Below are 27,635 nucleotides of genomic sequence, written 5' to 3' on the forward strand. Positions count from 1 at the left end.
TGATAGACTAGTGGTGGAGGCTAGTGATAGACTAGTGGTGGATGCTAGTGGTGGATGCTAGTGGTGGGGGCTAGTGGTGGATGATGGAGGTTCTCACCAGCGCTCTGATGGACTCGTTCTCCGCCTGCAGACTCTGGATCTTTGAGCCGGTGTCGGTGCACTCGGCCTTCAGCGCCTCCACCTGCTGCTCCTCTGGACTCAGTCTGCTGCTCACACACTGCGCCTCCTGCAGCAACACACACACACACACACACACCTTTAAGACCGTCCCACGTGAGAGAACACCTGTGCAGGTGAGCCGTCCTCACCTTACACTCTAGGTAGCTGTCCGTCTCCGCTCGGTTCCTCTCGGTCACCTTCTCCCAGTGGCTCCTGATGTAGGCCAGGATCTGGTCCAGACTGGTTTCTATGGGAGCATCAGGCTCGTCCACCTCAAGTCCTGCCATCTGACTGTAAAGGACTCGCACGTCCTGTAAGGACACACGGACAGGAAGCAGACGGGTAAGAGGACACACGAACAGGAAGCAGACGGGTAAGAGGACACACGAACAGGAAGCAGACGGGTAAGAGGACACACGAACAGGAAGCAGACGGGTAAGAGGACACACGGACGGGAAGCAGACGGGTAAGAGGACACACGAACAGGAAGCAGACGGGTAAGAGGACACACGGACGGGAAGCAGACGGGTAAGAGGACACACGGACGGGAAGCAGACGGGTAAGAGGACACACGGACGGGAAGCAGACGGGTAAGAGGACACACGGACAGGAAGCAGACGGGTAAGAGGACACACGAACAGGAAGCAGACGGGTAAGAGGACACACGGACGGGAAGCAGACGGGTAAGAGGACACACGGACGGGAAGCAGACGGGTAAGAGGACACACGGACGGGAAGCAGACGGGTAAGAGGACACACGAACGGGAAGCAGACGGGTAAGAGGACACACGGACGGGAAGCAGACGGGTAAGAGGACACACGGACGGGAAGCAGACGGGTAAGAGGACACACGGACAGGAAGCAGACGGGTAAGAGGACACACGGACAGGAAGCAGACGGGTAAGAGGACACACGAACGGGAAGCAGACGGGTAAGAGGACACACGGACGGGAAGCAGACGGGTAAGAGGACACACGGACAGGAAGCAGACGGGTAAGAGGACACACGGACAGGAAGCAGACGGGTAAGAGGACACACGGACAGGAAGCAGACGGGTAAGAGGACACACGGACAGGAAGCAGACGGGTAAGAGGACACACGGACAGGAAGCAGACGGGTAAGAGGACACACGGACAGGAAGCAGACGGGTAAGAGGACACACGGACAGGAAGCAGACGGGTTAGAGGACACACGGACAGGAAGCAGACACGTTCTAATCGGTGGATATGTAAGGTACTCATGCTTTGGGCGGACCTGCTCGTGGTTGTGCTCCAGGGTGCGTAGCTCCGCCTTCATGTTCTCCATCTGCTCCTCCAGCTCCGCCTTGGTCAGGTCGGCGTCGTCAATCACTTTGTAGAGAGAGCTGAGCTCCTCCTCCACCGCCTTCCTGAACGGCTGCTCGTTCTCAAACCTGCACAACCCGAGTACAGGTGATTCTTCGTGTGTGTGTGTGTGTGTGTGTGTGTGTGTGTGTGTGTGTGTGTTTCCTCTAACCGGTCCTTGAAGTCCTCCGCGTTGGCCTGAACGTTCTCTGTCTGCAGCATCAGCCGAGCGTTGTCCAGGATCGCTTCACTGACCTGCAGGAAATCTGAGAGCTGAGAGATGCTGGAGCCTGTCCTCACCTGTCTACAGACGGTCCTCACCTGTCTACAGACGGTCCTCACCTGTCTACAGACGGTCCTCACCTGTCTACAGACGGTCCTCACCTGTCTACAGGCGGTCCTCACCTGTCTACAGACGGTCCTCACCTGTCTACAGACGGTCCTCACCTGTCTACAGGCGTCCTCACCTGTCTACAGACGGTCCTCACCTGTCTACAGGCGTCCTCACCTGTCTACAGGCGTCCTCACCTGTCTACAGACGGTCCTCACCTGTCTACAGACGGTCCTCACCTGTCTACAGACGGTCCTCACCTGTCTACAGACGGTCCTCACCTGTCTACAGACGGTCCTCACCTGTCTACAGACGGTCCTCACCTGTCTACAGGCGTCCTCACCTGTCTACAGACGGTCCTCACCTGTCTACAGGCGTCCTCACCTGTCTACAGACGGTCCTCACCTGTCTACAGACGGTCCTCACCTGTCTACAGACGGTCCTCACCTGTCTACAGACGGTCCTCACCTGTCTACAGACGGTCCTCACCTGTCTACAGACGGTCCTCACCTGTCTACAGGCGGTCCTCACCGGTCTACAGGCGGTCCTCACCTGTCTACAGGCGGTCCTCACCGGTCTACAGGCGGTCCTCACCGGTCTACAGACGGTCTACAGACGGTCCTCACCGGTCTACAGGCAGTCTACAGGCGGTCCTCACCGGTCTACAGGCGGTCCTCACCTGTCTACAGGCGGTCCTCACCGGTCTACAGGCGGTCCTCACCGGTCTACAGACGGTCTACAGACGGTCCTCACCGGTCTACAGGCAGTCTACAGGCGGTCCTCACCGGTCTACAGGCGGTCCTCACCTGTCGGTAGACGTCCTCCCACTCCCTCCGGAGCGACCCCCAGGCTCCGGCGCTGGAGGCCTTGCGGTCCAGGTAGAGGCGGATCTGGTCCTCCAGCTGCTGGTTGAGCTGCTCCAGCGCTCTGACCTTGTCTCTGTACTCCATGAGGCAGCCGTTGAGTCCGGCCGCCGCGGCGCCGTGACCCGCCGGCCGCTCTCCGGCGCGGGGCAGCACCGGGCCGGCGCTGCTCCTCATGCCCTGCAGGAACACGCTGCTGATGCCCAGCGCCCGCCGGGACACCCGGGTGCCAAGGCAGGAGGCCCCTCCCACGGGCGGCGCCGAGCCCACGAAGACCCCGCGGGGGGCGGCGGCGAGGGCCGAGCCGATCCGGGGCCGATCCGGGGCCGATCGCTCAGAGGACGGCTGTCCCAGGAAGGATGAGCGGCGTCGCGGCAGAGGCATGATGGTCGGCAGCTCCGGGGGTCAAACCACCCGCGGCCGCTCGCTCCGGGATTTATGGGAGGACGGAGTTCTGGAAACATGGCCGCCTTTGTTCAGGAGCCGTTTGTGTTGCTGAGGACACAAGTCTTTGTTCTCTGGAAATACAGAGTCTGATTTCAGCTGCATCAGCAGGGAGGGGATGGGGGAGGGGAGGGGGGGGTCAGGAAGAGTCCTGAAGCCCCACACACACACACACACACACACACACACACACACACACACACACACACACACACGTTGACATAGAGGCAGATGAAGAGGGGCTTAAAGTCGCCCGTCTGAAGAGGAAGAGTAGGTGGTGGAAGTTCTCAGGCAAAGAAAGGAAGAGCACACTGTGGCTCAGTGGTGAGCAGGTCGTCCTTCAGTCAGAGGGTCGGTGGTTTGATCCCCGGCGCCGCTAGCCCATGTTGATGTGCCCTTGAGCAAGACGCTTCACCCTAAAAGTCTCCCGTAGCTGCGCCTACATGTGAATGTGTGTGAATGGTTGGTGTTACTGATGTGGCTCCTTCATGGCTCCTCCCATCAGCGTGTGAACGGGTGAATGATGTCATGTCGTGTTTAAGCGCTCTGAGTGGTCGGAAGACTAGAAAAGAGCTGGTCCATTACCATTTACACTTCATGTTTATTCAGTCTGAGACACACTTCATGTTTATATTCACTTGACGCCTGTTAGCATCTGTTAGCAGCAGATACGTTATGCTTCACATCATTAGGTTACATGTTGTGACTCACTTTTACTTCCCGTTCAAACAGGAAGATGCTACTCAGCGATCAGCTGAGCGGTCACGTGACCAAACGCTCTCAATAACAGCAGCAAAACATTCAATACACAGGCCAGGGGAACCAGTTCTGCAAGTCTGCTGATGCCCAGATGATGCGTTCAAGGCCCAGATGATGCGTTCCAGACCTTCACTGTTCAGATCAGTCATTCTGATCAGCAGCAACAAGCTGACTGAACCTTTTCTCTCCCTGAAAACACACCGACGTCTGAACTAAAGTGTGTTTGCAGCCTGAGATCCTTCATTTGTCTTTTATTTTAAAAAAAATAATAAACTCTTTAATTGTGCAATAAAGGTGGATTTTAAAGGCCAGTGTGTCGTATCTGGTGACATCTGATGGTGAGTGTCCCGTCCCGGTTTAGTTTGTCCATTCTGGGCTCCTGTAAAAAGGTAGATGGATCGCCTGAATGCTGCGCACTGTTCCTTTAAGGGCTTCATGAAGGAGCGCTGAAGATAGAAGGTTGCAGCACAAACAGGAAGTGGCCGTCTCTACAGCGACAGCGCCTGTGAGGTGTCGCTGTCGGACACCACGGAGACTCTGGTCGAGCCCGCCGGACTTCTGCAGGATTTGCCGAGCGAGCTCTGATTGGCCGGCCGGCAGCGGCACGCGCGAAGCAGCTTCAGCACGTCGCGGCGGAAGCGCTCGCCCACGAAGGCGTAGAGGAAGGGGTTGAGGCAGGCGTGCACGTAGGCCAGGCTCTTCAGCACCTGCCCCGCCTTGTCGAAGCGCTTCAAGTCCTCGCAGAGCGTCATGGACGTGCTGGAGGCCTGCGCGGCCTCCGCCACCAGCACGCCGGTGTACGGCAGCTGGGACAGGAGGAACGCCCCCACCACGGCCAGCACCACGCGCAGGGCGCGGTGCTTCTGGAAGCTGCGGGTCTTCAGCAGCGTGGCGACGATAACGCTGTAGCAAAAGGCCATGACAAGGAAGGGCAAGCAGAAGCCCATGCTCACCTGCAGCGACAGCACCAGCACCTTGGTGCGGTTCCCCAGGTGAGCCGGGAACACCATCCTGCAGAACTCCTGCGCGTCCGGCCGGGCGGTAGTGGCAAACGCCAGCTCGGGCGCGGCGAGCAGCAGGGCCAGCAGCCACACCCCCAGACACACCAGCCGGCTGCAGCGCCGGCGCTCCGCCTGCGAGTTCTGCGCCTTGGTGGTGTGCACGATGACGACATAGCGGTCGACGCTGATGCAGGTGAGCAGCAGCGTGCCGCTGAACAGGTTCACCTTGTAGAGGGCGGAGTTTAACTTGCAGAGAGCGGAGCCGAAGCTCCAGTGGCCGCCCGCCGCCTCGGCCGCCCACAGCGGCAGCGTGACGAGAAACAGCAGGTCGGCCACCGCCAGGTTCAGCAGGTACACGTCCGTCATAGTCTTCAGCCTCCGCCGGAAGTTCAGGTAGATCCACACCACGGCCAGGTTCCCGGCTCCGCCCACAATGGCTATTAGCCAATAGAGTGGCGGCTCAAAGTGACGCCTGAACTCACGCACTGACGAACGGTCGCAGAACAGGTCGTCAGTGTACTCGTAGTCAGCGTCAGTGGTCTGTGAGAAGTTGATGTAGGACGGGTCCTGGCAACAGAGATGACACACCTGAACACACCTGGACATACAGTACACACCTGAATACATCGGAACACACCAGAAGTTGCCTAAACACACCTGGACACACCTAAACCTACCAGACACACATGAACACACTTGAACATACCGGACACACCTGAATACACCTGGACACACCTGATAATGATTATCTGGTTCGTTACCTCTGTGGTGGAGGTCATCATGATGTCATCTATGGAAGTCATGTGCTCTTTGTTTATTGTGATAAGTTCATTCAAACCTTTTCTGGAAACAAAAAGACAAACTGGTTCAAACAAACACCAGCGGTGACGTCATCACGCGGTGACGTCATCACGCGGTGACGTCACCACGCTTTGGTACAGAAATATTAAAGTAAAAGTACCCTCAAGTAGAATGGACCCTTTTCTAATAATTTTACATCTTATTTGAAATACTTTACTATTGTACTTATTATATATTTCACAATGACTCAGTTAAACATCTATGAACATAAAAAGTACTCAACAGGAATTAATATAATTCTGACTTAAAGGAACACAGCGATGGTATTATTCTAATATCACGGCTACTTTAACATGTTTCAGTAATGAAATGTTTCTCATACATGTACTGGACTAAAGTACAGTGTTTAGGTACTTGTACTTTACGTAAGTATCTCTATTTTATGCAACTTTATACAAATCTAATCTACAGCTCAGTGGTTATATTGTACTTTATACTGCATTAATCAACTAATAAATGATGTAATGTTGTAGTCAATACAATGAGCTCCAATGAGGGTGAACACATTAAATGTACATTCAAAAATACTAATAAGTACATATGCACATACAACAAATAGTAAAGTGCAATATACACCAAACCAACACTAGTAAAGCACAAAGTACATACAACACGCAGTAAGAAGTACAAGTACATGAAACAGAAATGGACTCACAGCGATGCGTCTTCTCTGTTTGACTTTCCGTCCGTTAAACCACAGAAAGACGTTCAGAGTCAAAGCAGAAGTTCCTTCAGAGGGAGGAGCTGCCTGACGCATTCACCCTTATTTACCCCTTATTTTACCCTAATGAAACCCTTAAGTTACCGATTAAGTTACCCTTATTAAACCTAAAGGTACGCTTATTTACCCCTTAATTTAACCCTTATTCAACCCTTAAGTTACTCTTATTTAACCCTAAATGTACGCTTATTTACCCCTTAATTTACCCCTTATTCAACCCTTAAGTTACTCTTATTTAACCCTAAATGTACGCTTATTTACCCCTTAATTTAACCCTTATTCAACCCTTAAGTTACTCTTATTTAACCCTAAATGTACGCTTATTTACCCCTTAATTTAACCCTTATTCAACCCTTAAGTTACTCTTATTTAACCCTAAATGTACGCTTATTTACCCCTTAATTTACCCCTTATTCAACCCTTAAGTTACTCTTATTTAACCCTAAATGTACGCTTATTTACCCCTTAATTTAACCCTTATTCAACCCTTAAGTTACTCTTATTTAACCCTAAATAAACTGAATTTACTATGTAGTAGCGATGAGGTGTCTGTGGTCGAACACACTGAACATGTTCTCTGTTGTTTTTGTTTGGTTCCTGACAGACAGACAGACAGAGACACACACACACACACACACACACACACACACACACACACACACACGATGGTTCGTTCACACCTACTTCTTCTCTTCAACCAGAGACATCCTGCCCAAGTGACATGAGAGAACTGTAGAGAGTGTGTGTGTGTGTGTGTGTGTGTGTGTGTGTGTGTGTGTGTGTGTGTGTGTGTGTGTGTGTGCGCACACGTGTATGCGTGTGTGAGTGAGTGAGAGAAAGAGTGTGTGTGTGTCTGCATGCGTGCGAGTGTGTGCACGTGTGTTTGTGGTCGTAGCTTGTCATGCAACACTGTGCAGTGTGAACCTGCTGTCACGCAATGTGGCTGATTCCTGTTTCAATGTCGTCACACACACACACACACACACACACACACACACACACACACACAGCTTCCTGTCTTGTCAACATGAAGAAGTGTTAACAGTTTCATGTCCAGATTAAAGGATTTCTCATCAGAGATACATTAGCTAAAGTGATAATGCTAAGCAATTCAATTCAAGCAGCAATCTAAGCAGCACCAGCGGCGGGGCTAAAGGTCAGCTAGTGAGCACCAGCGGCAGGGCTAAAGGTCAGCTAGTGAGCACCAGCGGCGGGGCTAAAGGTCAGCTAGTGAGCACCAGCGGCGGGGCTAAAGGTCAGCTAGTGAGCACCAGCAGTGGGGCTAAAGGTCAGCTAGTGAGCACCAGCGGCGGGGCTAAAGGTCAGCTAGTGAGCACCAGCGGCGGGGCTAAAGGTCAGCTAGTGAGCACCAGCGGCGGGGCTAAAGGTCAGCTAGTGAGCACCAGCGGCAGGGCTAAAGGTCAGCTAGTGAGCACTAGTGGGCGGGGCTAAAGGTCAGCTAGTGAGCACCAGCAGCGGGGCTAAAGGTCAGCTAGTGAGCACTAGTGGGCGGGGCTAAAGGTCAGCTAGTGAGCACCAGCGACGGGGCTAAAGGTCAGCTAGTGAGCACTAGTGGCGGGGCTAAAGGTCAGCTAGTGAGCACCAGCAGCAGGGCTAAGGGTCAGCTAGTGAGCACCAGCGGCAGGGCTAAAGGTCAGCTAGTGAGCACCAGCGGCAGGGCTAAAGGTCAGCTAGTGAGCACCAGCGGCAGGGCTAAAGGTCAGCTAGTGAGCACCAGCGGCGGGGCTAAAGGTCAGCTAGTGAGCACCAGCAGTGGGGCTAAAGGTCAGCTAGTGAGCACCAGCAGCGGGGCTAAAGGTCAGCTAGTGAGCTCCAGCGGCAGGGCTAAAGGTCAGCTAGTGAGCACCAGCGGCAGGGCTAAAGGTCAGCTAGTGAGCACCAGCGGCGGGGCTAAAGGTCAGCTAGTGAGCACCAGCGGCGGGGCTAAAGGTCAGCTAGTGAGCACTAGTGGGCGGGGCTAAAGGTCAGCTAGTGAGCACCAGCAGCGGGGCTAAAGGTCAGCTAGTGAGCACTAGTGGGCGGGGCTAAAGGTCAGCTAGTGAGCACCAGCGACGGGGCTAAAGGTCAGCTAGTGAGCACTAGTGGCGGGGCTAAAGGTCAGCTAGTGAGCACCAGCAGCAGGGCTAAAGGTCAGCTAGTGAGCACCAGCGGCGGGGCTAAAGGTCAGCTAGTGAGTACCAGCGGCGGGGCTAAAGGTCAGCTAGTGAGCACCAGCGGCGGGGCTAAAGGTCAGCTAGTGAGCACCAGCGGCAGGGCTAAAGGTCAGCTAGTGAGCACTAGTGGGCGGGGCTAAAGGTCAGCTAGTGAGCACCAGCAGCGGGGCTAAAGGTCAGCTAGTGAGCACTAGTGGGCGGGGCTAAAGGTCAGCTAGTGAGCACCAGCGACGGGGCTAAAGGTCAGCTAGTGAGCACTAGTGGCGGGGCTAAAGGTCAGCTAGTGAGCACCAGCAGCAGGGCTAAGGGTCAGCTAGTGAGCACCAGCGGCAGGGCTAAAGGTCAGCTAGTGAGCACCAGCGGCAGGGCTAAAGGTCAGCAAGTGAGCACCAGCGGCGGGGCTAAAGGTCAGCTAGCGAGCACCAGCGGCGAGGCTAAAGGTCAGCTAGTGAGTACCAGCGGCGGGGCTAAAGGTCAGCTAGTGAGCACCAGCGGCGGGGCTAAAGGTCAGCTAGTGAGCACCAGCGGCGAGGCTAAAGGTCAGCTAGTGAGCACCAGCGGCGGGGCTAAAGGTCAGCTAGTGAGCACCAGCGGCGGGGCTAAAGGTCAGCTAGTGAGCACCAGCGGCGGGGCTAAAGGTCAGCTAGTGAGCACCAGCGGCGGGGCTAAAGGTCAGCTAGTGAGTACCAGCGGCGGGGCTAAAGGTCAGCTAGTGAGCACCAGCGGCGGGGCTAAAGGTCAGCTAGTGAGCGCTAGTGGGCGGGGCTAAAGGTCAGCTAGTGAGCACCAGCGGCGGGGCTAAAGGTCAGCTAGTGAGCGCTAGTGGGCGGGGCTAAGGGTCTAGCTCAATGTTAACTTGATGGTGTTTCATTGTAATGTAACTTAATAAAGTTTTAAATGAAAGACTCTTTAATGCAAACAAAAGGGCGGAGACCAGTATTCATGTTTGTACTCATCCCACCGAGTTTAATGTATTTACCTGTTTCTTACTGACAATTGTGTTGAATAAAGAATTATTAAAAACAATAATCATAAAAGACTTCAGGTAATTTCAATCAGTAGAACCTTCCTGTTCCGGATGCACCCAGAGACGAGTGAATCTGGCGGACGTGACGTCAGTGTGGCTCGGAGGTGATGCGGAAGTAAACAGACGCGTCGTGTCGCAGCAGGACGAGCAGCAGGTGAGTTGTACGTTTACTCACCTGCTTATTGTTCACCTGAAGCTCACGCGCCTCTCGTTGTGCGCCCGCGTTGCGGTAACCGGAAGCAGGGATGTCGCCTAAGAGCCGGCTACAAAGCCCCGGTTGGCATCACGTTAGCATCACGTTAGCATCACGTTAGCTCTCTGCGATGCCACTTTTATGACGCGTTATGTTACTATGTTATTGTAGTACTATGTTACTGTAGTACTATGTTACTGTAGTACTATGTTACTGTAGTTCTGTGTTATTGTAGTACTATAATACTGTGTTATTATAGTACTATGTTACTGTAGTACTGTGTTATTATAGTACTATGTTACAGTAGTTCTGTTTTATTGTAGTACTATGTTACTGTAGTTCTGTTTTATTGTAGTACTATGTTACTGTAGTTCTGTGTTATTGTAGTACTATGTTACTGTAGTTCTGTTTTATTGTAGTACTATGTTACTGTAGTTCTGTGTTATTGTAGTACTATGTTACTGTAGTACTGTGTTATTGTAGTACTATGTTACTGTAGTACTGTGTTATTGTAGTACTATGTTACTGTAGTTCTGTGTTATTGTAGTACTATGTTACTGTAGTTCGGTATTATTGTAGTACTATGTTACTGTAGTTCTGTGTTATTGTAGTACTATGTTACTGTAGTTCTGTGGTCTCATTAGGTCTCTTGTGGTCTCATTAGGTCTCTTGTGGTCTCATTAGGTCTCTTGTGGTGCAGGACCTGGACTCCTCTGAAGGTCGTTCTTGTGCTTTCAGGTATGTGGCTATGATGTCGTCAGTGAAACGTTACCGTGACATCAGCCCTGTGACGCTGCAGCTGGTGGGCGGGGCCGTGAGCTCCAGCCTGTACTGTGGGGAGGTGGAGGGGCTGGAGGGACTGGCCGAGTCCTTCATGGTGGAGCTGTATCGCTGTAAGGTCTGTCAGTTCACCTGCGGACTGAAGGCCTCCATCAGCAGCCACCTGCTGGCCCGGCACCGCCCCCTCACGTACCTGGAGCAGGGCGGGGCCGACGACAGAGAGGAGGCGGGGCTCCGGAGGGGGGCGTCGCCCTATCGGGACGAGGATGAAGACTTCCTGCTCTACAACATGCTGGACATGAGCCCGCCCACACATGACATCAGCATCGAAGGGGGGCTGCATGTTGCACACACCTGTGAGGTGACACACACACCTGACACACACACACACAGACACAACACACACACACACACGCCAGACACACACACCTGACACAGATACACTAATCTAATCTAAATCTTAATCTCTTCCTGGTTGAAATGCATTCTGAGACAGAAAGAGTCTAGTGTCTGGTCTGATGTGGTCCTGATAGTGGAGCCGTGTCTGTTTGCAGGTGAGCACTCTCTTTGAGGAGGAGGCCTCAATGTTCCCTCTGAAGGGGGGTTCAGGTCTTGGTCCAGGTGTGTCTAGCGCCCCCGACCCGCCCGCCACCCAGGAGCAGATGGCGCAGTCCGCTCACCTCATGACGTTGGGTCTCTGTCGCACCTCGGCTGCAAAGCCCCGCCCCTCCAGACCCCCACCTGGGGACTCCCCCTACCCGCCTCAGCCCGGCAGCCTGAAGCAGAGTGAGGCCGGGACCAGGAACAGGCTGGCGTGCCCCCTGTGCCCTGCAGCGCTGCCTTCCAGGCGGCTGCTGGGTGTCCATGTGCGGTCCCACCAGGCGAGCGGCGGCTTCAGCTGCGTCTGCTGCAGCCGGACCGCCGGCAGCTGGGAGGAGCTTCAGCCGCACTGGAGCCACTGTAGGAGGAGGACGAAGAGGAGGAGGAGGAGGAAGAGGAGGGAGCAGAAACACGAGGAGGAGGATGAGGAGGAGCAGGAGGAGCAGGAGGAGGAGGAGGAGGAGGAGGAGGAGGAGGAGGAGGCGGCGGCATCTGGGCGCTTCATCTGTCCGGTCTGTCTCAGGAGCTTCAGGAGCGCCGCCTCACGGAGAACTCACCAACACACACACCACGGAGACCGACCAGGTCTGGCCCCGCCCACTGCAGGTGTGGCCCCACCCACTGCAGGTCTGCCCAATGATGTTTGACGTGTTTGATTTGTTTTCTCCAGACGGATGGCGGAGCCGGCTGATTGGACGAGCAGGAGGGAAGGAGGCGGAGCTTCCAGACAGGTAGACGCGCAGAAGCTTTTATTGTGAAAGGTTTGAGCTCAACAGCATCATCACTGAGCGCTCGAGAGCACAACAAACTCAGATTATAGGAAGACATTGACATGTGTTGGATGAAAACATGTTGCCGTTCTGGAAATGGATCTTTATACTGAATAAACATTGACTGGGTAATGAGAGAAGATGGCCGCTCTCATGAGAAAACTCTCACGCCCTCCAGCCAATCAGAATCCAATATCTGTGTGTGTTGGTTCCAAGTCAGACCAGCAGACTGCCGAGTGTCCCCGAGAAGAAGATGAAGAAGAAGACGACGACCAGGAGTCAGGAAGCAGAAAAGGAGCCGGCTTACCGTTGCTCTCTGTGCCACAGGTGAGTACATTACCCACAATCCACCGCTCCACATGCTGGCATTAGGCTTGTTTGAATAAGTTGCTTCTCGCCTGTTAGATCTGTAGACTACTTGTAGTTTATAGACCTCGTTCTGATTTATTCATATGTGTTCATAATGGATTCTGATAGATTCTGATCAGAACCGGCTCTTCTGAAACAAACCTTTTGTTTTCAGCCGGTGACAATTTATCTGTCACGTGTTTCATCGACAGGAAGTTCTCCACCAAGTTGACTCTGAGGCGTCACCTGGGGACGCACGGGGGAGCGAGACCCTTCACCTGCCCGCACTGCGCCTACTGCAGCAGGCTGAAGGCCTCACTGCTGCAGCACCTGAGGACACACACAGGTAACACACACCTAAGGACACACACAGGTAACACACACCTGAGGACACACCTTTCAAGCTGTCAGCTGACTGTACAGTGTGTGTGTGTGTGTGTGTGTGTGTGTGTCTCTCAGGTGAGAAGCCGTACAGGTGTGCTGAGTGTCCGTATGCGTCCATAGATCGCAGCTCTCTGCTCAGACACAGTAGAACTCATAGTCAGGAGAAACCGTACAGCTGTCAACACTGCGACTACAGCAGGTAACGCCGCGCTGTGATTAGCTTGTCATGTGAGTGTCTGTGCTGTGATTGGCTGGTCATGTGAGTGTCTGTGCTGTGATTGGCTTGTCATGTGAGTGTCTGTGCTGTGATTGGCTGGTCATGTGAGTGTCTGTGCTGTGATTGGCTTGTCATGTGAGTGTCTGTGCTGTGATTGGCTTGTCATGTGAGTGTCTGTGCTGTGATTGGTTCTCAGTATCCAGAAGAAGAGTTTGGACCTTCACGCCCGGCGCCATCACAGCGGCGAGGTGTTCTCGTGCCAACGGTGTGATTACTCGAGTCCGGACCGCCAGCTGCTGCTGAGACACGCCCGCAGACACCACGATGACCTCACAGAGGAGCGGAGGCTTTGATTGGACTGTCAGTTTGTGGGCGGGTCTACTGTGTCCCATTTGATGTTTTTTTTATCTGCTGAATGTTTACAGTAAAAATGCAACAAAACTAAACAACTAAACTGTTTTTTTTACTATATCTAGAATGTTTCCACCAACAAACGGACAAACAAACTAGAAACGTTTACAAAATGACTTTGGAGAGAGTGTGGCTCTGATGTTTGCACTCTAGATTCAAAATGGCCGACTTCCTGTTGTGTCTCAGCAATGGAACCATAAGTCTTAAGTTAGCTACCTGATGGACATGTGTAACATTAGCTCCTCCCATCAGTGTAGCTACCTGATGGACAGGTGTAACCTTCATGGTAAGTGTGATGTGAAAGTAATACTAGAAGTAGAAGTTCAGGTCCATTTCCGTAGCTGAGCTGAAAACAACATCCTAGGAATTCATTCTGTATCATTGGAGACTTTATTTAGCTTTCACTTCCAGTCGGTAACTTGAAGCTCACTCTGCCAGAGGCGTCTCATTCTGCTAGAGGCGTCTCATTCTGCTAGAGGCGTCTCATTCTGCTAGAGGCGTCTCATTCTGCTAGAGGCGTCTCATTCTGCTAGAGGCGTCTCATTCTGCTAGCGGCGTCTCATTCTGCTAGAGGCGTCTCATTCTGCTAGAGGCGTCTCATTCTGCTAGAGGCGTCTCATTCTGCTAGCGGCGTCTCATTCTGCTAGAGGCGTCTCATTCTGCTAGAGGCGTCTCATTCTGCTAGAGGCGTCTCATTCTGCTAGAGGCGTCTCATTCTGCTAGAGGCGTCTCATTCTGCTAGAGGCGTCTCATTCTGCTAGCGGCGTCTCATTCTGCTAGAGGCGTCTCATTCTGCTAGAGGCGTCTCATTCTGCTAGAGGCGTCTCATTCTGCTAGCGGCGTCTCATTCTGCTAGAGGCGTCTCATTCTGCTAGAGGCGTCTCATTCTGCTAGAGGCGTCTCACTCTGCTAGAGGCGTCTCATTCTGCTAGAGGCGTCTCATTCTGCTAGAGGCGTCTCATTCTGCTAGAGGCGTCTCATTCTGCTAGAGGCGTCTCACTCTGCCAGAGGCGTCTCATTCAGCTAGAGGCGTCTCATTCTGCTAGAGGCGTCTCATTCTGCTAGCGGCGTCTCATTCTGCTAGAGGCGTCTCATTCTGCTAGAGGCGTCTCATTCTGCTAGAGGCGTCTCATTCTGCTAGAGGCGCCTCATTCTGCTAGAGGCGTCTCATTCTGCTAGAGGCGTCTCATTCTGCTAGAGGCGTCTCATTCTGCTAGCGGCGTCTCATTCTGCTAGAGGCGTCTCATTCTGCTAGAGGCGTCTCATTCTGCTAGAGGCGTCTCATTCTGCTAGAGGCGTCTCATTCTGCTAGAGGCGTCTCATTCTGCTAGAGGCGTCTCATTCTGCTAGCGGCGTCTCATTCTGCTAGAGGCGTCTCATTCTGCTAGAGGCGTCTCATTCTGCTAGAGGCGTCTCATTCTGCTAGCGGCGTCTCATTCTGCTAGAGGCGTCTCATTCTGCTAGAGGCGTCTCATTCTGCTAGAGGCGTCTCACTCTGCTAGAGGCGTCTCATTCTGCTAGAGGCGTCTCATTCTGCTAGAGGCGTCTCATTCTGCTAGAGGCGTCTCACTCTGCTAGAGGCGTCTCACTCTGCTAGAGGCGTCTCATTCTGCTAGAGGCGTCTCATTCTGCTAGAGGCGTCTCATTCTGCTAGAGGCGTCTCACTCTGCCAGAGGCGTCTCACTCTGCCAGAGGCGTCTCACTCTGCCAGAGGCGTCTCACTCTGCTAGAGGCGTCTCACTCTGCTAGAGTCGTCTCATTCTGCTAGAGGCGTCTCATTCTGCTAGAGGCGTCTCACTCTGCTAGAGGCGTCTCACTCTGCCAGAGGCGTCTCTGATTGAAGTTAAATCACATTGACTGAGTGTTTTAAACAATCAGGTCACATCAGTCTGAGCCGACTCCGTGATCCTCTTCCATGGGCCATCTGTTTCCTTCCCCCCGTTTCCTTCATCCCTGTTTACTTCCTCCCCATTTCCTTCCTTCCTGGTTTCCTCCCTCCCTGTTTTTTTTTTTCCTCTTGGTTTCCTTTCTCCCCTTTCCTTTCTCCCCGTTTCCTTCCTTCTTGGTTTCCTTCCTTCCTGGTTTCCTTTCTCACACCTGTCCATCCTCTTGACTGATGTCCTCAGACAACATGTTTGTGTGTTGAGACCGGTGTCAATAAAGTTTCAGGTTGAATGCTAATCTCAGATTAGCGTCAGCAGAAAGCAGATTAGCCAATTATCCATCTGCTGGTCCGGGTTGTCCATCAGTCGCCATGTGGAACAGAAGGAACACAGTCCTGCTCTCAGGTACGTCCCCGACCTTACTCTTGTTCTGAACCAGGGGGTCCAGTGTGTCTAAGGGGTCTAAAGGGTCTAGGATGTCCAGGAGGTGTAGGGGGTCCAGGGTGTCAGACAGGAAGCTGCTAGCTGAGATCAATCAACCAATCACAGCTCTAGTTGGTGTGAAGGAAGGTTGATGAGAGTAAATTACCCTGAAGTGTGTGTGTGTGTGTGTGTGTGTGTGTGTGTGTGTGTGTGTGTGTGTGTGTGTGTGTGTGTGTATCAGTGCTGCTGGCTCTACCAGCGTGGGCCTTCGTGGAGGAGCTCGATGACAAGTGAGTCAAAAGATATTCTATTAATTAATAAGATGAGAAGAAACCACGTTTACATTTATACATGTTCAACATTCAACAGCTTCATGGAGACGAGAGGAAACGACGACGTCTGGCTCATCAAAGTACGTTATTCATGATGTATATATGTGTATGTAAATAGTAATATTTACATACACATATATATATAGCAATATATATAATGTCATGTTATATCAAATTTTGCTTCTCTGTGCAGTTTTACGCCCCCTGGTGTTCGTTCTGCAAACAGCTGGATCCGGTGTGGCATCAGATCGGATCAGAACTCAGGAGTCTGGGCTCTCCGGTCAACGTCGGTAAAGCAGATGCCACGGCCAGCACCGGTCAGTAAGACTACCACAATAAAAGTACCAAAGTAAAAGTATCAAACACCTGTTTGTATAAATGATCACATATCGTATAAAGTACAACTGAACGCTGAATGAAGGTTGGCAAACCACCTGGAACTACCTAGAACTATCTCAACCCACCTGGAACCACCTAGAACCACCTGGAATCACCTGAAACTGCCTATAACTACTTAGAACTATCTGAACGCACCTGGAACCACCTAGAACCACCTGGAACCAACAAACTATCGCATACCACCGGAAACCACCGGGAAGCACCAGGAACTATCGAGAGACATCGGAAACATTAGTGAACATTAGTGGACATTATTGTACATTAGTAAACATTAGTAAACATTAGGGAACTTTAGTAAACATTAGGGAACTTTAGTAAACATTAGTGAACATTAGTGAACATTAGTGAACATTAGTAAACATTAGTAAACATTAGTGGACATTATTGTACATTAGTAAACATTAGTAAACATTAGGGAACTTTAGTAAACATTAGTGAACATTAGTAAACATTAGTGAACATTAGTAAACATTAGTAAACATTAGGGAACTTTAGTAAACATTAGTGAACATTAGTAAACATTAGTAAACATTAGTGAACATTAGTGAACATTAGTAAACATTAGTAAACATTAGGGAACTTTAGTAAACATTAGTGAACATTAGTAAACATTAGTAAACATTAGTGAACATTAGTGGACATTATTGTACATTAGTAAACATTAGTAAACATTAGGGAACTTTAGTAAACATTAGTGAACATTAGTAAACAGTGAACATTAGTAAACATTAGTAAACATTAGGGAACTTTAGTAAACATTAGTGAACATTAGTAAACATTAGTGAACATTAGTAAACATTAGTAAACATTAGGGAACTTTAGTAAACATTATTGTACATTAGTAAACATTAGTAAACATTAGGGAACTTTAGTAAACATTAGTAAACATTAGTAAACATTAGTAAACATTAGTGGACATTATTGTACATTAGTAAACATTAGTAAACATTAATGGACATTAGTAAACATTAGTAAACATTAGGGAACTTTAGTAAACATTAGTGAACATTAGTAAACATTAGTGGACATTATTGTACATTAGTAAACATTAGTAAACATTAGGGAACTTTAGTAAACATTAGTGAACATTAGTAAACATTAGTAAACATTAGTAAACATTAGTGGACATTAGTGAACATTAGTAAACATTAGTAAACATTAGTAAACATTAGTGGACATTCTTGTACATTAGTAAACATTAGTAAACATTAGGGAACTTTAGTAAACATTAGTGAACATTAGTAAACATTAGTAAACATTAGGGAACTTTAGTAAACATTAGGGAACTTTAGTAAACATTAGTGAACATTAGTAAACATTAGTAAACATTAGTAAACATTAGTGGACATTAGTGAACATGAGTGAACATTAATGGACATTAGTAAACATTAGTAAACAGTGGACATTAGTGAACATTAATGGACATTAGTAAACATTAGTAAACAGTGGACATTAGTGAACATTAATGGACATTAGTAAACATTAGTAAACAGTGGACATTAGTGAACATTAATGGACATTAGTAAACATTAGTGGACATTAGTGGACATTAGTGGACATTAGTAAACATTAGTAAACATTAGTGGACATTAGTGGACATTAGTAAACATTAGTAAACATTAGTAAACATTAGTGGACATTAGGGAACTTTAGTAAACATTAGAGAACATTAGTAAACATTAGGGAACATTAGTAAACATTAATAGACATTAGTAAACATTAGTGGACATTAGTAAACATTAGTGAACATTAGGGAACATTAGTGGACATTAGTAAACATTAGTAAACATTAGTGGACATTAGGGAACATTAGTGGACATTAGTGAACATTAGTGGACATTAGTAAACATTAGGGAACATTAGTGGACATTAGGGAACTTTAGTAAACATTAGAGAACATTAGTAAACATTAGGGAACATTAGTAAACATTAGGGAACATTAGTAAACATTAATAGACATTAGTAAACATTAGTGGACATTAGTAAACATTAGTGAACATTAGGGAACATTAGTGGACATTAGTGAACATTAGTGGACATTAGTAAACATTAGGGAACATTATTGTACATTAGTGGACATTAGTGAACATTAGTGGACATTAGTAAACATTAGGGAACTTTAGTAAACATTAGGGAACTTTAGTAAACATTAGGGAACATTAGTGGACATTAGTGGACATTAGTAAACATTAGTAAACATTAGTGGACATTATTGTACATTAGTAAACATTAGTGGACATTAGTGGACATTAGTGGACATTAATGGACATTAGTAAACATTAGGGAACTTTAGTAAACATTAGGGAACATTAGGGAACATTAGTGGACATTAGGGAACTTTAGTAAACATTAGGGAACATTAGGGAACATTAGTGGACATTAGGGAACATTAGTAAACATTAGTAAACATTAGGGAACATTAGGGAACATTAGTGGACATTAGTGGACATCAGGAGACATTAGTGGACATTAGTGGACATCAGGAGACATTAGTGGACATTAGTGGACATCAGGAGACATTAGTGGACATTAGGAGACATTAGGAGACATTAGTGGACATTAGGGGACATTAGTGGACATCAGGAGACATTAGTGGACATCAGGAGACATTAGGAGACATTAGGAGACATTAGTGGACATCAGGAGACATTAGTGGACATCAGGAGACATTAGTGGACATCAGGAGACATTAGTGGACATTAGGAGACATTAGGAGACATTAGTGGACATTAGGAGACATTAGGAGACATTAGTGGACATTAAGAGACATCAGGAGACATTAGTGGACATCAGGAGACATTAGTGGACATTAGTGGACATCAGGAGACATTAGTGGACATCAGGAGACATTAGGAGACATTAGTGGACATCAGGAGACATTAGTGGACATTAGGAGACATTAGGAGACATTAGTGGACATTAGGAGACATTAGGAGACATTAGTGGACATTAAGAGACATCAGGAGACATTAGTGGACATTAGGAGACATTAGGAGACATTAGTGGACATTAGGAGACATTAGGAGACATTAGTGGACATTAAGAGACATCAGGAGACATTAGTGGACATTAGGAGACATTAGGAGACATTAGTGGACATTAAGAGACATCAGGAGACATTAGTGGACATCAGGACAACAGAAGTAACAACCAGAGATCAGAGATGATGTCGTGTTTCTTTGCAGGTTTGGCCAAAGAGTTCAAGGTCAGAGGTTATCCAGCCATCCTCATGTGAGTCACACCACTTCCTGTTGATGATGGAACAGCTTTCAGCAAACACATTAATACACACTGTGTGTGTGTGTGTGTGTGTGTGTGTGTGTGTTAAAGTAAAGTGGGCCGATTCATTCGTATCATGTGTTAGACAGGAAAACAGTCATTAAATACTGATATTATTATGGTATGTACCCTCTTTGATCTCGTTTATTGATCTCTTGCTGTGATGTTTCTTCTATGTCTGTTTTCAGGTTGAAGAAAAGTGTGAAATATAATTATTCAGGACCGAGAACCAAAGACGGGATCCTGGACTTTGCTCATCGGGTTGGAGGGTGAAGAACCTCCCTACCTCCTCCTCTTACCTCCTCCTCTTACCTCCTCCTCCTCCTCCTCTTACCTCCTCCTCTTACCTCCTCCTCTTACCTCCTCCTCCTCCTCCTCTTACCTCCTCCTCTTACCTCCTCCTCCTCCTCCTCTTACCTCCTCCTCCTCCTCCTCTTACCTCCTCCTCTTACCTCCTCCTCTTACCTCCTCCTCCTCCTCCTCTTACCTCCTCCTCTTACCTCCTCCTCCTCCTCCTCTTACCTCCTCCTCCTCTTACCTCCTCCTCCTCCTCCTCTTACCTCCTCCTCTTACCTCCTCCTCCTCCTCCTCCTCTTACCTCCTCCTCCTCCTCCTCTTACCTCCTCCTCCTCCTCCTCTTACCTCCTCCTCCTCTTACCTTCTCCTCCTCTTACCTCCTCCTCCTCCTCTTACCTCCTCCTCTTACCTCCTCCTCTTACCTCCTCCTCTTACCTCCTCTTCCTCTTACCTCCTCCTCCTCTTACCTCCTCTTCCTTCCTCCTCCTCTTACCTCCTCTTCCTCTCACCTGCTCCTCCTCTTACCTCCTCTTCCTCTCACCTCCTCCTCCTCTTACCTCCTCCTCCTCTTACCTCCTCCTCCTCCTCCTCTTACCTCCTCCTCTTACCTCCTCTTCCTCTTACCTCCTCCTCCTCTTACCTCCTCTTCCTTCCTCCTCCTCTTACCTCCTCTTCCTCTCACCTGCTCCTCCTCTTACCTCCTCTTCCTCTCACCTCCTCCTCCTCTTACCTCCTCTTCCTCTTACCTCCTCCTCCTCCTCTTACCTCCTCCTCTTACCTCCTCTTCCTCTTCCTTCCTCCTCCTCTTACCTCCTCTTCCTTCCTCCTCCTCTTACCTCCTCTTCCTCTCACCTGCTCCTCCTCTTACCTCCTCTTCCTCTCACCTCCTCCTCCTCTTACCTCCTCCTCCTCTTACCTCCTCCTCCTCTCACCTCCTCCTCTTCCTCTCACCTCCTCAGGCCGCTGGTTCGATCCCTCAGCAGTCTGCAGCTCTTCCAACACGCCATGAACCGCCATGATGTCATGTTTGTTTATGTTGGAGCCACATCTCAGCTGAAGGTACACACACACACACACACGGTTACACACACACACAGACACACACAATTACACAAAGTTAAACACACACAGTTAAACACACACACACACACACAGCCACACACACACACACACACACACAGTTACACACACACACAGTCACACACACACACACACACAGTCATACACACACACACACACACACAGTCACAGACACACACACAGTTACACACACACACACACAGACACACACACACACAGACACACACACAGACACACAGCGCTGACTTCTGGTGTGTTTTAGGAAAACTACACATCGGCAGCAGAGACGATGATCGTTCACACACACTTCTTCTCTTCAACCAGAGACGTCCTGCCCAAGGTTTGACTGACTGGAGGACGTTAGAGGACGTTAGAAGACCTTAGAGGACGTAGGAGGACGTAGGAGGACGTAAGAGGACGTAAGAGGACGTTAGAGGACGTTAGAGGACGTTAGAGGACGTAGGAGGACGTAGGAGGACGTAAGAGGACGTTAGAGGACGTTAGAAGACGTTAGAGGACGTTAGAGGACGTTAGAGGACGTTAGAAGACGTTAGAGGACGTAGGAGGACGTAGGAGGACGTAGGAGGACGTTAGAGGACGTAGGAGGACGTTAGAGGACGTTAGAAGACGTTAGAGGACGTAGGAGGACGTAGGAGGACGTAAGAGGACGTAAGAGGACGTAGGAGGACGTAAGAGGACGTTAGAGGACGTTAGAAGACGTTAGAGGACGTTAGAGGACGTTAGAGGACGTTAGAAGACGTTAGAGGACGTAGGAGGACGTAGGAGGACGTTAGAGGACGTAGGAGGACGTTAGAGGACGTTAGAAGACGTTAGAGGACGTAGGAGGACGTTAGAAGACGTTAGAGGACGTTAGAAGACGTTAGAGGACGTAGGAGGACGTAGGAGGACGTTAGAAGACGTTAGAGGACGTTAGAGGACGTTAGAAGACCTTAGAGGACGTAGGAGGACGTTAGAAGACGTTAGAGGACGTTAGAAGACCTTAGAGGACGTAGGAGGACGTTAGAAGACGTTAGAGGACGTTAGAAGACGTTAGAGGACGTAGGAGGACGTTAGAGGACGTTAGAGGACGTTAGAAGACCTTAGAGGACGTAGGAGGACGTAAGAGGACATTAGAGGACGTAAGAGGACGTTAGAGGACGTAGGAGGACGTTAGAAGACGTTAGAGGACGTTAGAGGACGTTAGAAGACGTTAGAGGACGTAGGAGGACGTAGGAGGACGTAGGAGGACGTAGGAGGACGTTAGAGGACGTTAGAGGACGTAGGAGGACGTTAGAGGACGTTAGAAGACGTTAGAGGACGTAGGAGGACGTTAGAAGACGTTAGAGGACGTTAGAAGACGTTAGAGGACGTAGGAGGACGTAGGAGGACGTAGGAGGACGTTAGAAGATGTTAGAGGACGTTAGAGGACGTTAGAAGACCTTAGAGGACGTAGGAGGACGTAAGAGGACATTAGAGGACGTAGGAGGACGTTAGAGGACGTTAGAAGACGTTAGAGGACGTTAGAGGACGTTAGAAGACGTTAGACGACGTAGGAGGACGTTAGAGGACGTTAGAGGTCGTTAGAAGACCTTAGAGGACGTAAGAGGACGTAAGAGGACATTAGAGGACGTTAGAGGACGTAGGAGGACGTAGGAGGACGTTGGAGGACGTTGGAGGACGTTGGAGGACGTTAGAGGACGTTAGAAGACGTTATAGGACGTTAGAGGACGTTAGAAGACGTTAGAGGACGTAGGAGGACGTAGGAGGACGTTAGAGGACGTTAGAAGACGTTAGAGGACGTTAGAGGACGTAGGAGGACGTAGGAGGACGTTAGAGGACGTTAGAGGACGTTAGAAGACGTTAGAGGACGTTAGAAGACGTTAGAGGACGTTAGAAGACGTTGGAGGACATTAGAAGACGTTAGAAGACGTTAGAAGACGTTAGAGGACATTAGAGGACGTTAGAGGACGTTAGAGGACGTTAGAAGACGTTAGAGGACGTTAGAGGACGTTAGAAGACGTTGGAGGACGTTAGAAGACGTTAGAGGACGTTAGAGGACGTTAGAGGACGTTAGAGGACGTTAGAGGACGTTAGAAGACGTTAGAGGACGTTAGAGGACGTTAGAAGACGTTAGAGGACGTTAGAAGACGTTAGAGGACGTTAGAAGACGTTGGAGGGCGTAAGAGGACGTTAGAGGACGTTAGAGGACGTTAGAGGACATTAGAGGACGTTAGAGGACGTTAGAGGACATTAGAGGACGTTAGGGGACGTTGTAGGACATTATAAGACGTTAGAGGACGTTAGAAGACGTTAGAGGACGTTAGAGGACGTTAGAAGACGTTAGAGGACGTTAGAAGACGTTGTAGGACATTATAAGACGTTAGAGGACGTTAGAAGACGTTAGAGGACGTAGGAGGACGTAGGAGGACGTTAGAAGACATTAGAGGACGTTAGAAGACGTTAGAGGACGTTAGAAGACGTTAGAGGACGTAGGAGGACGTTAGAGGACGTTAGAGGACGTTAGAAGACGTTGGAGGACATTAGAAGACGTTAGAGGACGTTGGAGGACGTTAGAGGACGTTAGAGGACGTAAAGTTCCTCTCGACCTGAAGTGGTGATGTTTTTCAGTGTTTCTGGTTCACTGGTCGTGTGTCCAGGTCGTCTCTCTCCCGTCTCTGCCGGCTGTGGTGGTTTTCAAAGACGGGACCTACTTCACTTTCAACGGTAAGAAGTTAAGTGTGTGCACTAAAGGGAGTTGAAGCGTGACTACCAAAGAGAGTTAAAGTGTGTTTGTATGAAAACACTGATGTTGTTTAAGCAGGAGATCAGTGAAGATAATTGAAGCGTCACTTGTTGTGTGAACAGTGGCAGCAGCCATAATGACAAATGAAGTAGACAATTTGCAGTGTGATGTTGAAGCACTGTGTGCAGTTGAAGCGTCAGTTGGCTCGTGAACCATTTCACAGTTAAATTGCAGTATAAAAAGAAATTCAGTGACAAACAGGTGAAAGCAGTTGAGGTGTGTCTGTTAACGAGGCAGCTGATTGGCTCTCCTGTGACAGAAGTCTTGTGTTTAAAATGTGCTCTTTCCTGACTTCTAGAGAAACTTGACGGTGACCTGAAGTCATGGATCAACAGAGAACGTTTTCCAAACTACCTGAGGATCGACAGCTACACCCTGTATGCCATGGGGGACTCAGGTAGGGCTGAGGCTCACCCACAGGGAGACACTCACTACAGGCTGAGGCTCACCCACAGGGAGACACTCACTACAGGCTGAGGCTCACCCACAGGGAGACACTCACTACAGGCTGAGGCTCACCCACAGGGAGACACTCACTACAGGCTGAGGCTCACCCACAGGGAGACACTCACTACAGGATGAGGCTCACCCACAGGGAGACACTCACTACAGGCTGAGGCTCACCCACAGGGAGACACTCACTACAGGATGAGGCTCACCCACAGGGAGACACTCACTACAGGCTGAGGCTCACCCACAGGGAGACACTCACTACAGGCTGAGGCTCACCCACAGGGAGACACTCACTACAGGCTGAGGCTCACCCACAGGGAGACACTCACTTACTGGACTTTTTTACTGGACCAGTAACATCCCCGTGTGACCAGTAACATCCCCGTGTGACCAGTAACATCCCCGTGTGACCAGCAGCGCCCTTGTGTGGCCATTTATAAAACACGGCTAAATGTAATATTCATAATTAGATATAAACGACAAAAAACAAGTTCAAACGACGAGTGAAATTCTAAGGCTACCGATTGGTTGCTGTGACGTGACTCCGCCTTTTTCCCCACAGATAAGCTGGTGGCGTTGGTGCTGGTGGAGGATAAGAGTCTCTGTGAGGACAGCGGGAGGTAAGACTGCATCCAGCACCCTGTGACATCATCATCCGTCCTTTGACCCCACTGTGATGCGTTTCCTGTTTCCTGCTCAGGTACAAGAGTCTGATGGAGAAAGTGTCTGCTGACTACAGAGACATCTACAGCAGGTCAGAGTCTCATTGGACACAAAGAACCAGGACAAAGTCCTGAGACACAAACCTGAATCTGTCTTTCTGTCCGTCCAGAGACTTTTACTTTGGTTTCATGGAAGGGAGTGACTACATTAATGGACTTGTGATGGGGTAGGACTGTTTCAATCATTAATGTCTCTAGTCCTTAGTGTCCTTAATGACTCTCGTCCTCAAAGACTCTAGTCCTTAATGTCTCTAGTCCTTAGTGTCCTTAATGTCTAACCCTTTGTGTGTTTAAGTCTCCCATGTTCATGTACAAATGGTGAGGACTAGGGACGTTAAGGACTAGAGACATTTCAATAAACCCAGACAGAGTCCACTTCCATACCCCTGATTGACCTGACTCTGCTTGTCATTGTCAGTGAGGTGGTGATGCCGTCCTTCATTGTGGTTAATCTATCCAGCGACGGCTACTTCCTGCCTGCGGCCGCTGTGGAGACAGAGCTCCAACTGCTTAACTTCCTGAACGGGGTTCTGGACGGCAGCGTCCAGGTCAGGACTCCAGTCTAACCTGGAGGACGGAGGAGAACATTTAACAGTTTGATTACTTCAGAAATCTGATTCTTGGTCTGACCTCAGTTTCAGGGAGGAAACGGCGTCGATCAGCGAGTGAGACGTTTCATCTACGACATCAAAGTAACGGTGACTGTAAGTCCTGTTCTCCTCGGTCCTGTTGTCCTCTGTCCTGTGCTCCTGTCTCAGGGACGTCTCACCTCCGTCTTGTTTTTCTGTTTCTCCAGCCCATGTTCAGCCAGGCTCCGCTGCTCGCCTGCGTCCTGGTCGGCTTCCCGTTTGCCATCATTGCCGTCTTGTTCTACCTCTGCTGTAAGAGCCGACCTACCGTGACCGAACATGACGATGATAGCGTTGCGTTGCTGGCTCCGTCACTGCAGCGCCACACGACCCGGCCCGACAAGAAGTCCGACTGAGGAGCCGATCAGGAGGAGAGCCGTGATCCAGACTTGGATCCAGAACTTTACGTCATTTAACTTGTCTTTGACATGAGATCAAATAAAACACTTCAACCCCTTCTATCTGCAATTAAAACCAACATTTTCAATAAAACTTAATGTCTGTGTTGTTTGATGTTAAATGTTTAGCATCCCCTGGAAGTACTTTGAGGGTTAATGACATCACAACTAGTGTGTAGCCAATCAGGACAGTGAAGGAGACTTTGTGTGTTAATAGTAACGGGGAACACGGTACTGTCCTCTGAAGGTAACAGGGAACAAGGTACTGTCCTCTGAAGGTAACAGGGAACAAGGTACTGTCCTCTGAAGGTAAGAGGGAACAAGGTACTGTCCTCTGAAGGTAACAGGGAAAAAGTACTGTCCTCTGAAGGTAACAGGGAACACGGTACTGTCCTCTGAAGGTAACAGGGTAGTGTCCTCTGAAGGTAACGGGGAACAAGGTACTGTCCTCTGAAGGTAACAGGGAACACGGTACTGTCCTCTAAAGGTAACAGGGTACTGTCCTCTGAAGGTAACAGGGAACAAGGTACTGTCCTTTGAAGGTAACAGGGAACAAGGTACTGTCCTCTGAAGGTAACAGGGAACACGGTACTGTCCTCTGAAGGTAACAGGGTACTGTCCTCTGAAGGTAACGGGGAACAAGGTACTGTCCTCTGAAGGTAACAGGGAACACAGTACTGTCCTCTGAAGGTAACGGGGAACAAGGTACTGTCCTCTGAAGGTAACACAGTACTGTCCTCTGAAGGTAACAGGAAACAAGGTACTGTCCTCTGAAGGTAACTGGGAACAAGGTACTGTCCTCTGAAGGTAACACGGTACTGTCCTCTGAAGGTAACGGGGAACAAGGTACTGTCCTCTGAAGGTAACGGGGAACAAGGTACTGTCCTCTGAAGGTAACAGGGAACAAGTACTGTCCTCTGAAGGTAACAGGGTACTGTCCTCTGAAGGTAACGGGGAACACGGTACTGTCCTCTGAAGGTAACAGGGTACTGTCCTCTGAAGGTAACGGGGAACAAGGTACTGTCCTCTGAAGGTAACGGGGAACAAGGTACTGTCCTCTGAAGGTAACACGGTACTGTCCTCTGAAGGTAACAGGGTACTGTCCTCTGAAGGTAACACGGTACTGTCCTCTGAAGGTAACAGGGTACTGTCCTCTGAAGGTAACGGGGAACACGGTACTGTCCTCTGAAGTTAACGGGGAACAAGGTACTGTCCTCTGAAGGTAACACGGTACTGTCCTCTGAAGGTAACAGGGTAGTGTCCTCTGAAGGTAACGGGGAACAAGGTACTGTCCTCTGAAGGTAACAGGGAACACGGTACTGTCCTCTAAAGGTAACAGGGTACTGTCCTCTGAAGGTAACAGGGAACAAGGTACTGTCCTTTGAAGGTAACAGGGTACTGTCCTCTGAAGGTAACGGGGAACAAGGTACTGTCCTCTGAAGGTAACAGGGAACACAGTACTGTCCTCTGAAGGTAACGGGGAACAAGGTACTGTCCTCTGAAGGTAACACAGTACTGTCCTCTGAAGGTAACAGGGAACAAGGTACTGTCCTCTGAAGGTAACTGGGAACA

At 49.6% G+C, this 27,635-nt stretch overlaps 4 protein-coding genes across 7 annotated transcripts in view; 2 read left to right on the forward strand and 2 right to left on the reverse strand.

Annotated features, from left to right (window-relative positions):
* bfsp2 (beaded filament structural protein 2, phakinin) overlaps positions 1 to 3,059 on the reverse strand; it is a 4,068-nt gene extending 1,009 nt beyond the window's left edge. The window contains exons 1-5 of the mRNA XM_068571408.1: positions 2,619 to 3,059; positions 1,654 to 1,736; positions 1,414 to 1,570; positions 309 to 470; positions 98 to 226 (exon numbers count right to left, since the gene is read on the reverse strand). Of these exons, the coding sequence (XP_068427509.1) occupies positions 98 to 226; positions 309 to 470; positions 1,414 to 1,570; positions 1,654 to 1,736; positions 2,619 to 3,059 (972 nt within the window). The remainder of the gene's footprint in view (positions 1 to 97; positions 227 to 308; positions 471 to 1,413; positions 1,571 to 1,653; positions 1,737 to 2,618) is intronic.
* A 686-nt stretch (positions 3,060 to 3,745) lies between these two features.
* ccr9a (chemokine (C-C motif) receptor 9a) lies at positions 3,746 to 6,438 on the reverse strand. The gene is made up of 3 exons (XM_068571376.1): positions 6,396 to 6,438; positions 5,641 to 5,722; positions 3,746 to 5,446 (listed from the first exon to the last, which is right to left on the reverse strand). Exons 2-3 carry the CDS (start codon positions 5,680 to 5,682, stop codon positions 4,367 to 4,369), a joined length of 1,122 nt encoding a protein of 373 aa, XP_068427477.1. The 5' UTR covers positions 5,683 to 5,722; positions 6,396 to 6,438; the 3' UTR covers positions 3,746 to 4,366.
* si:dkey-154p10.3 (zinc finger protein 25) lies at positions 4,497 to 13,853 on the forward strand. 3 transcript variants are annotated; one of them, XM_068571374.1, is made up of 9 exons: positions 4,497 to 5,072; positions 9,724 to 9,816; positions 10,594 to 10,996; positions 11,190 to 11,820; positions 11,906 to 11,966; positions 12,222 to 12,332; positions 12,566 to 12,699; positions 12,813 to 12,936; positions 13,151 to 13,847. In XM_068571374.1, the coding sequence occupies exons 3-9, from the start codon at positions 10,604 to 10,606 to the stop codon at positions 13,305 to 13,307; spliced, it is 1,611 nt and encodes a 536-aa protein (XP_068427475.1). In that variant the 5' UTR covers positions 4,497 to 5,072; positions 9,724 to 9,816; positions 10,594 to 10,603; the 3' UTR covers positions 13,308 to 13,847. The 3 variants fall into 3 exon arrangements, with proteins under 3 accessions (XP_068427475.1, XP_068427476.1, XP_068427473.1); XM_068571372.1 differs by lacking the exon at positions 4,497 to 5,072 and having other exon boundaries at positions 9,567 to 9,816; XM_068571375.1 differs by lacking the exons at positions 4,497 to 5,072; positions 12,813 to 12,936 and having other exon boundaries at positions 9,563 to 9,816; positions 13,151 to 13,853.
* Positions 13,854 to 15,132: 1,279 nt separating this feature from the next.
* LOC137801691 (protein disulfide-isomerase tmx3a-like) lies at positions 15,133 to 26,162 on the forward strand. 2 transcript variants are annotated; one of them, XM_068599054.1, is made up of 16 exons: positions 15,133 to 15,653; positions 15,913 to 15,961; positions 16,041 to 16,083; positions 16,197 to 16,320; positions 19,588 to 19,633; positions 19,870 to 19,950; positions 20,938 to 21,037; positions 21,321 to 21,398; positions 23,716 to 23,782; positions 24,160 to 24,258; positions 24,877 to 24,934; positions 25,015 to 25,068; positions 25,147 to 25,203; positions 25,455 to 25,584; positions 25,672 to 25,740; positions 25,833 to 26,162. In XM_068599054.1, the coding sequence occupies exons 1-16, from the start codon at positions 15,620 to 15,622 to the stop codon at positions 26,019 to 26,021; spliced, it is 1,278 nt and encodes a 425-aa protein (XP_068455155.1). In that variant the 5' UTR covers positions 15,133 to 15,619; the 3' UTR covers positions 26,022 to 26,162. The 2 variants fall into 2 exon arrangements, with proteins under 2 accessions (XP_068455155.1, XP_068455149.1); XM_068599048.1 differs by having other exon boundaries at positions 15,133 to 16,083.
* Positions 26,163 to 27,635: the final 1,473 nt, after the last annotated feature.

This window comes from Clinocottus analis, unplaced genomic scaffold (genome assembly GCF_023055335.1).
Source record: "Clinocottus analis isolate CAN_PGR_092001 unplaced genomic scaffold, fCliAna1.0.p SCAF_11, whole genome shotgun sequence".
NCBI lineage: Eukaryota > Metazoa > Chordata > Actinopteri > Perciformes > Cottidae > Clinocottus > Clinocottus analis.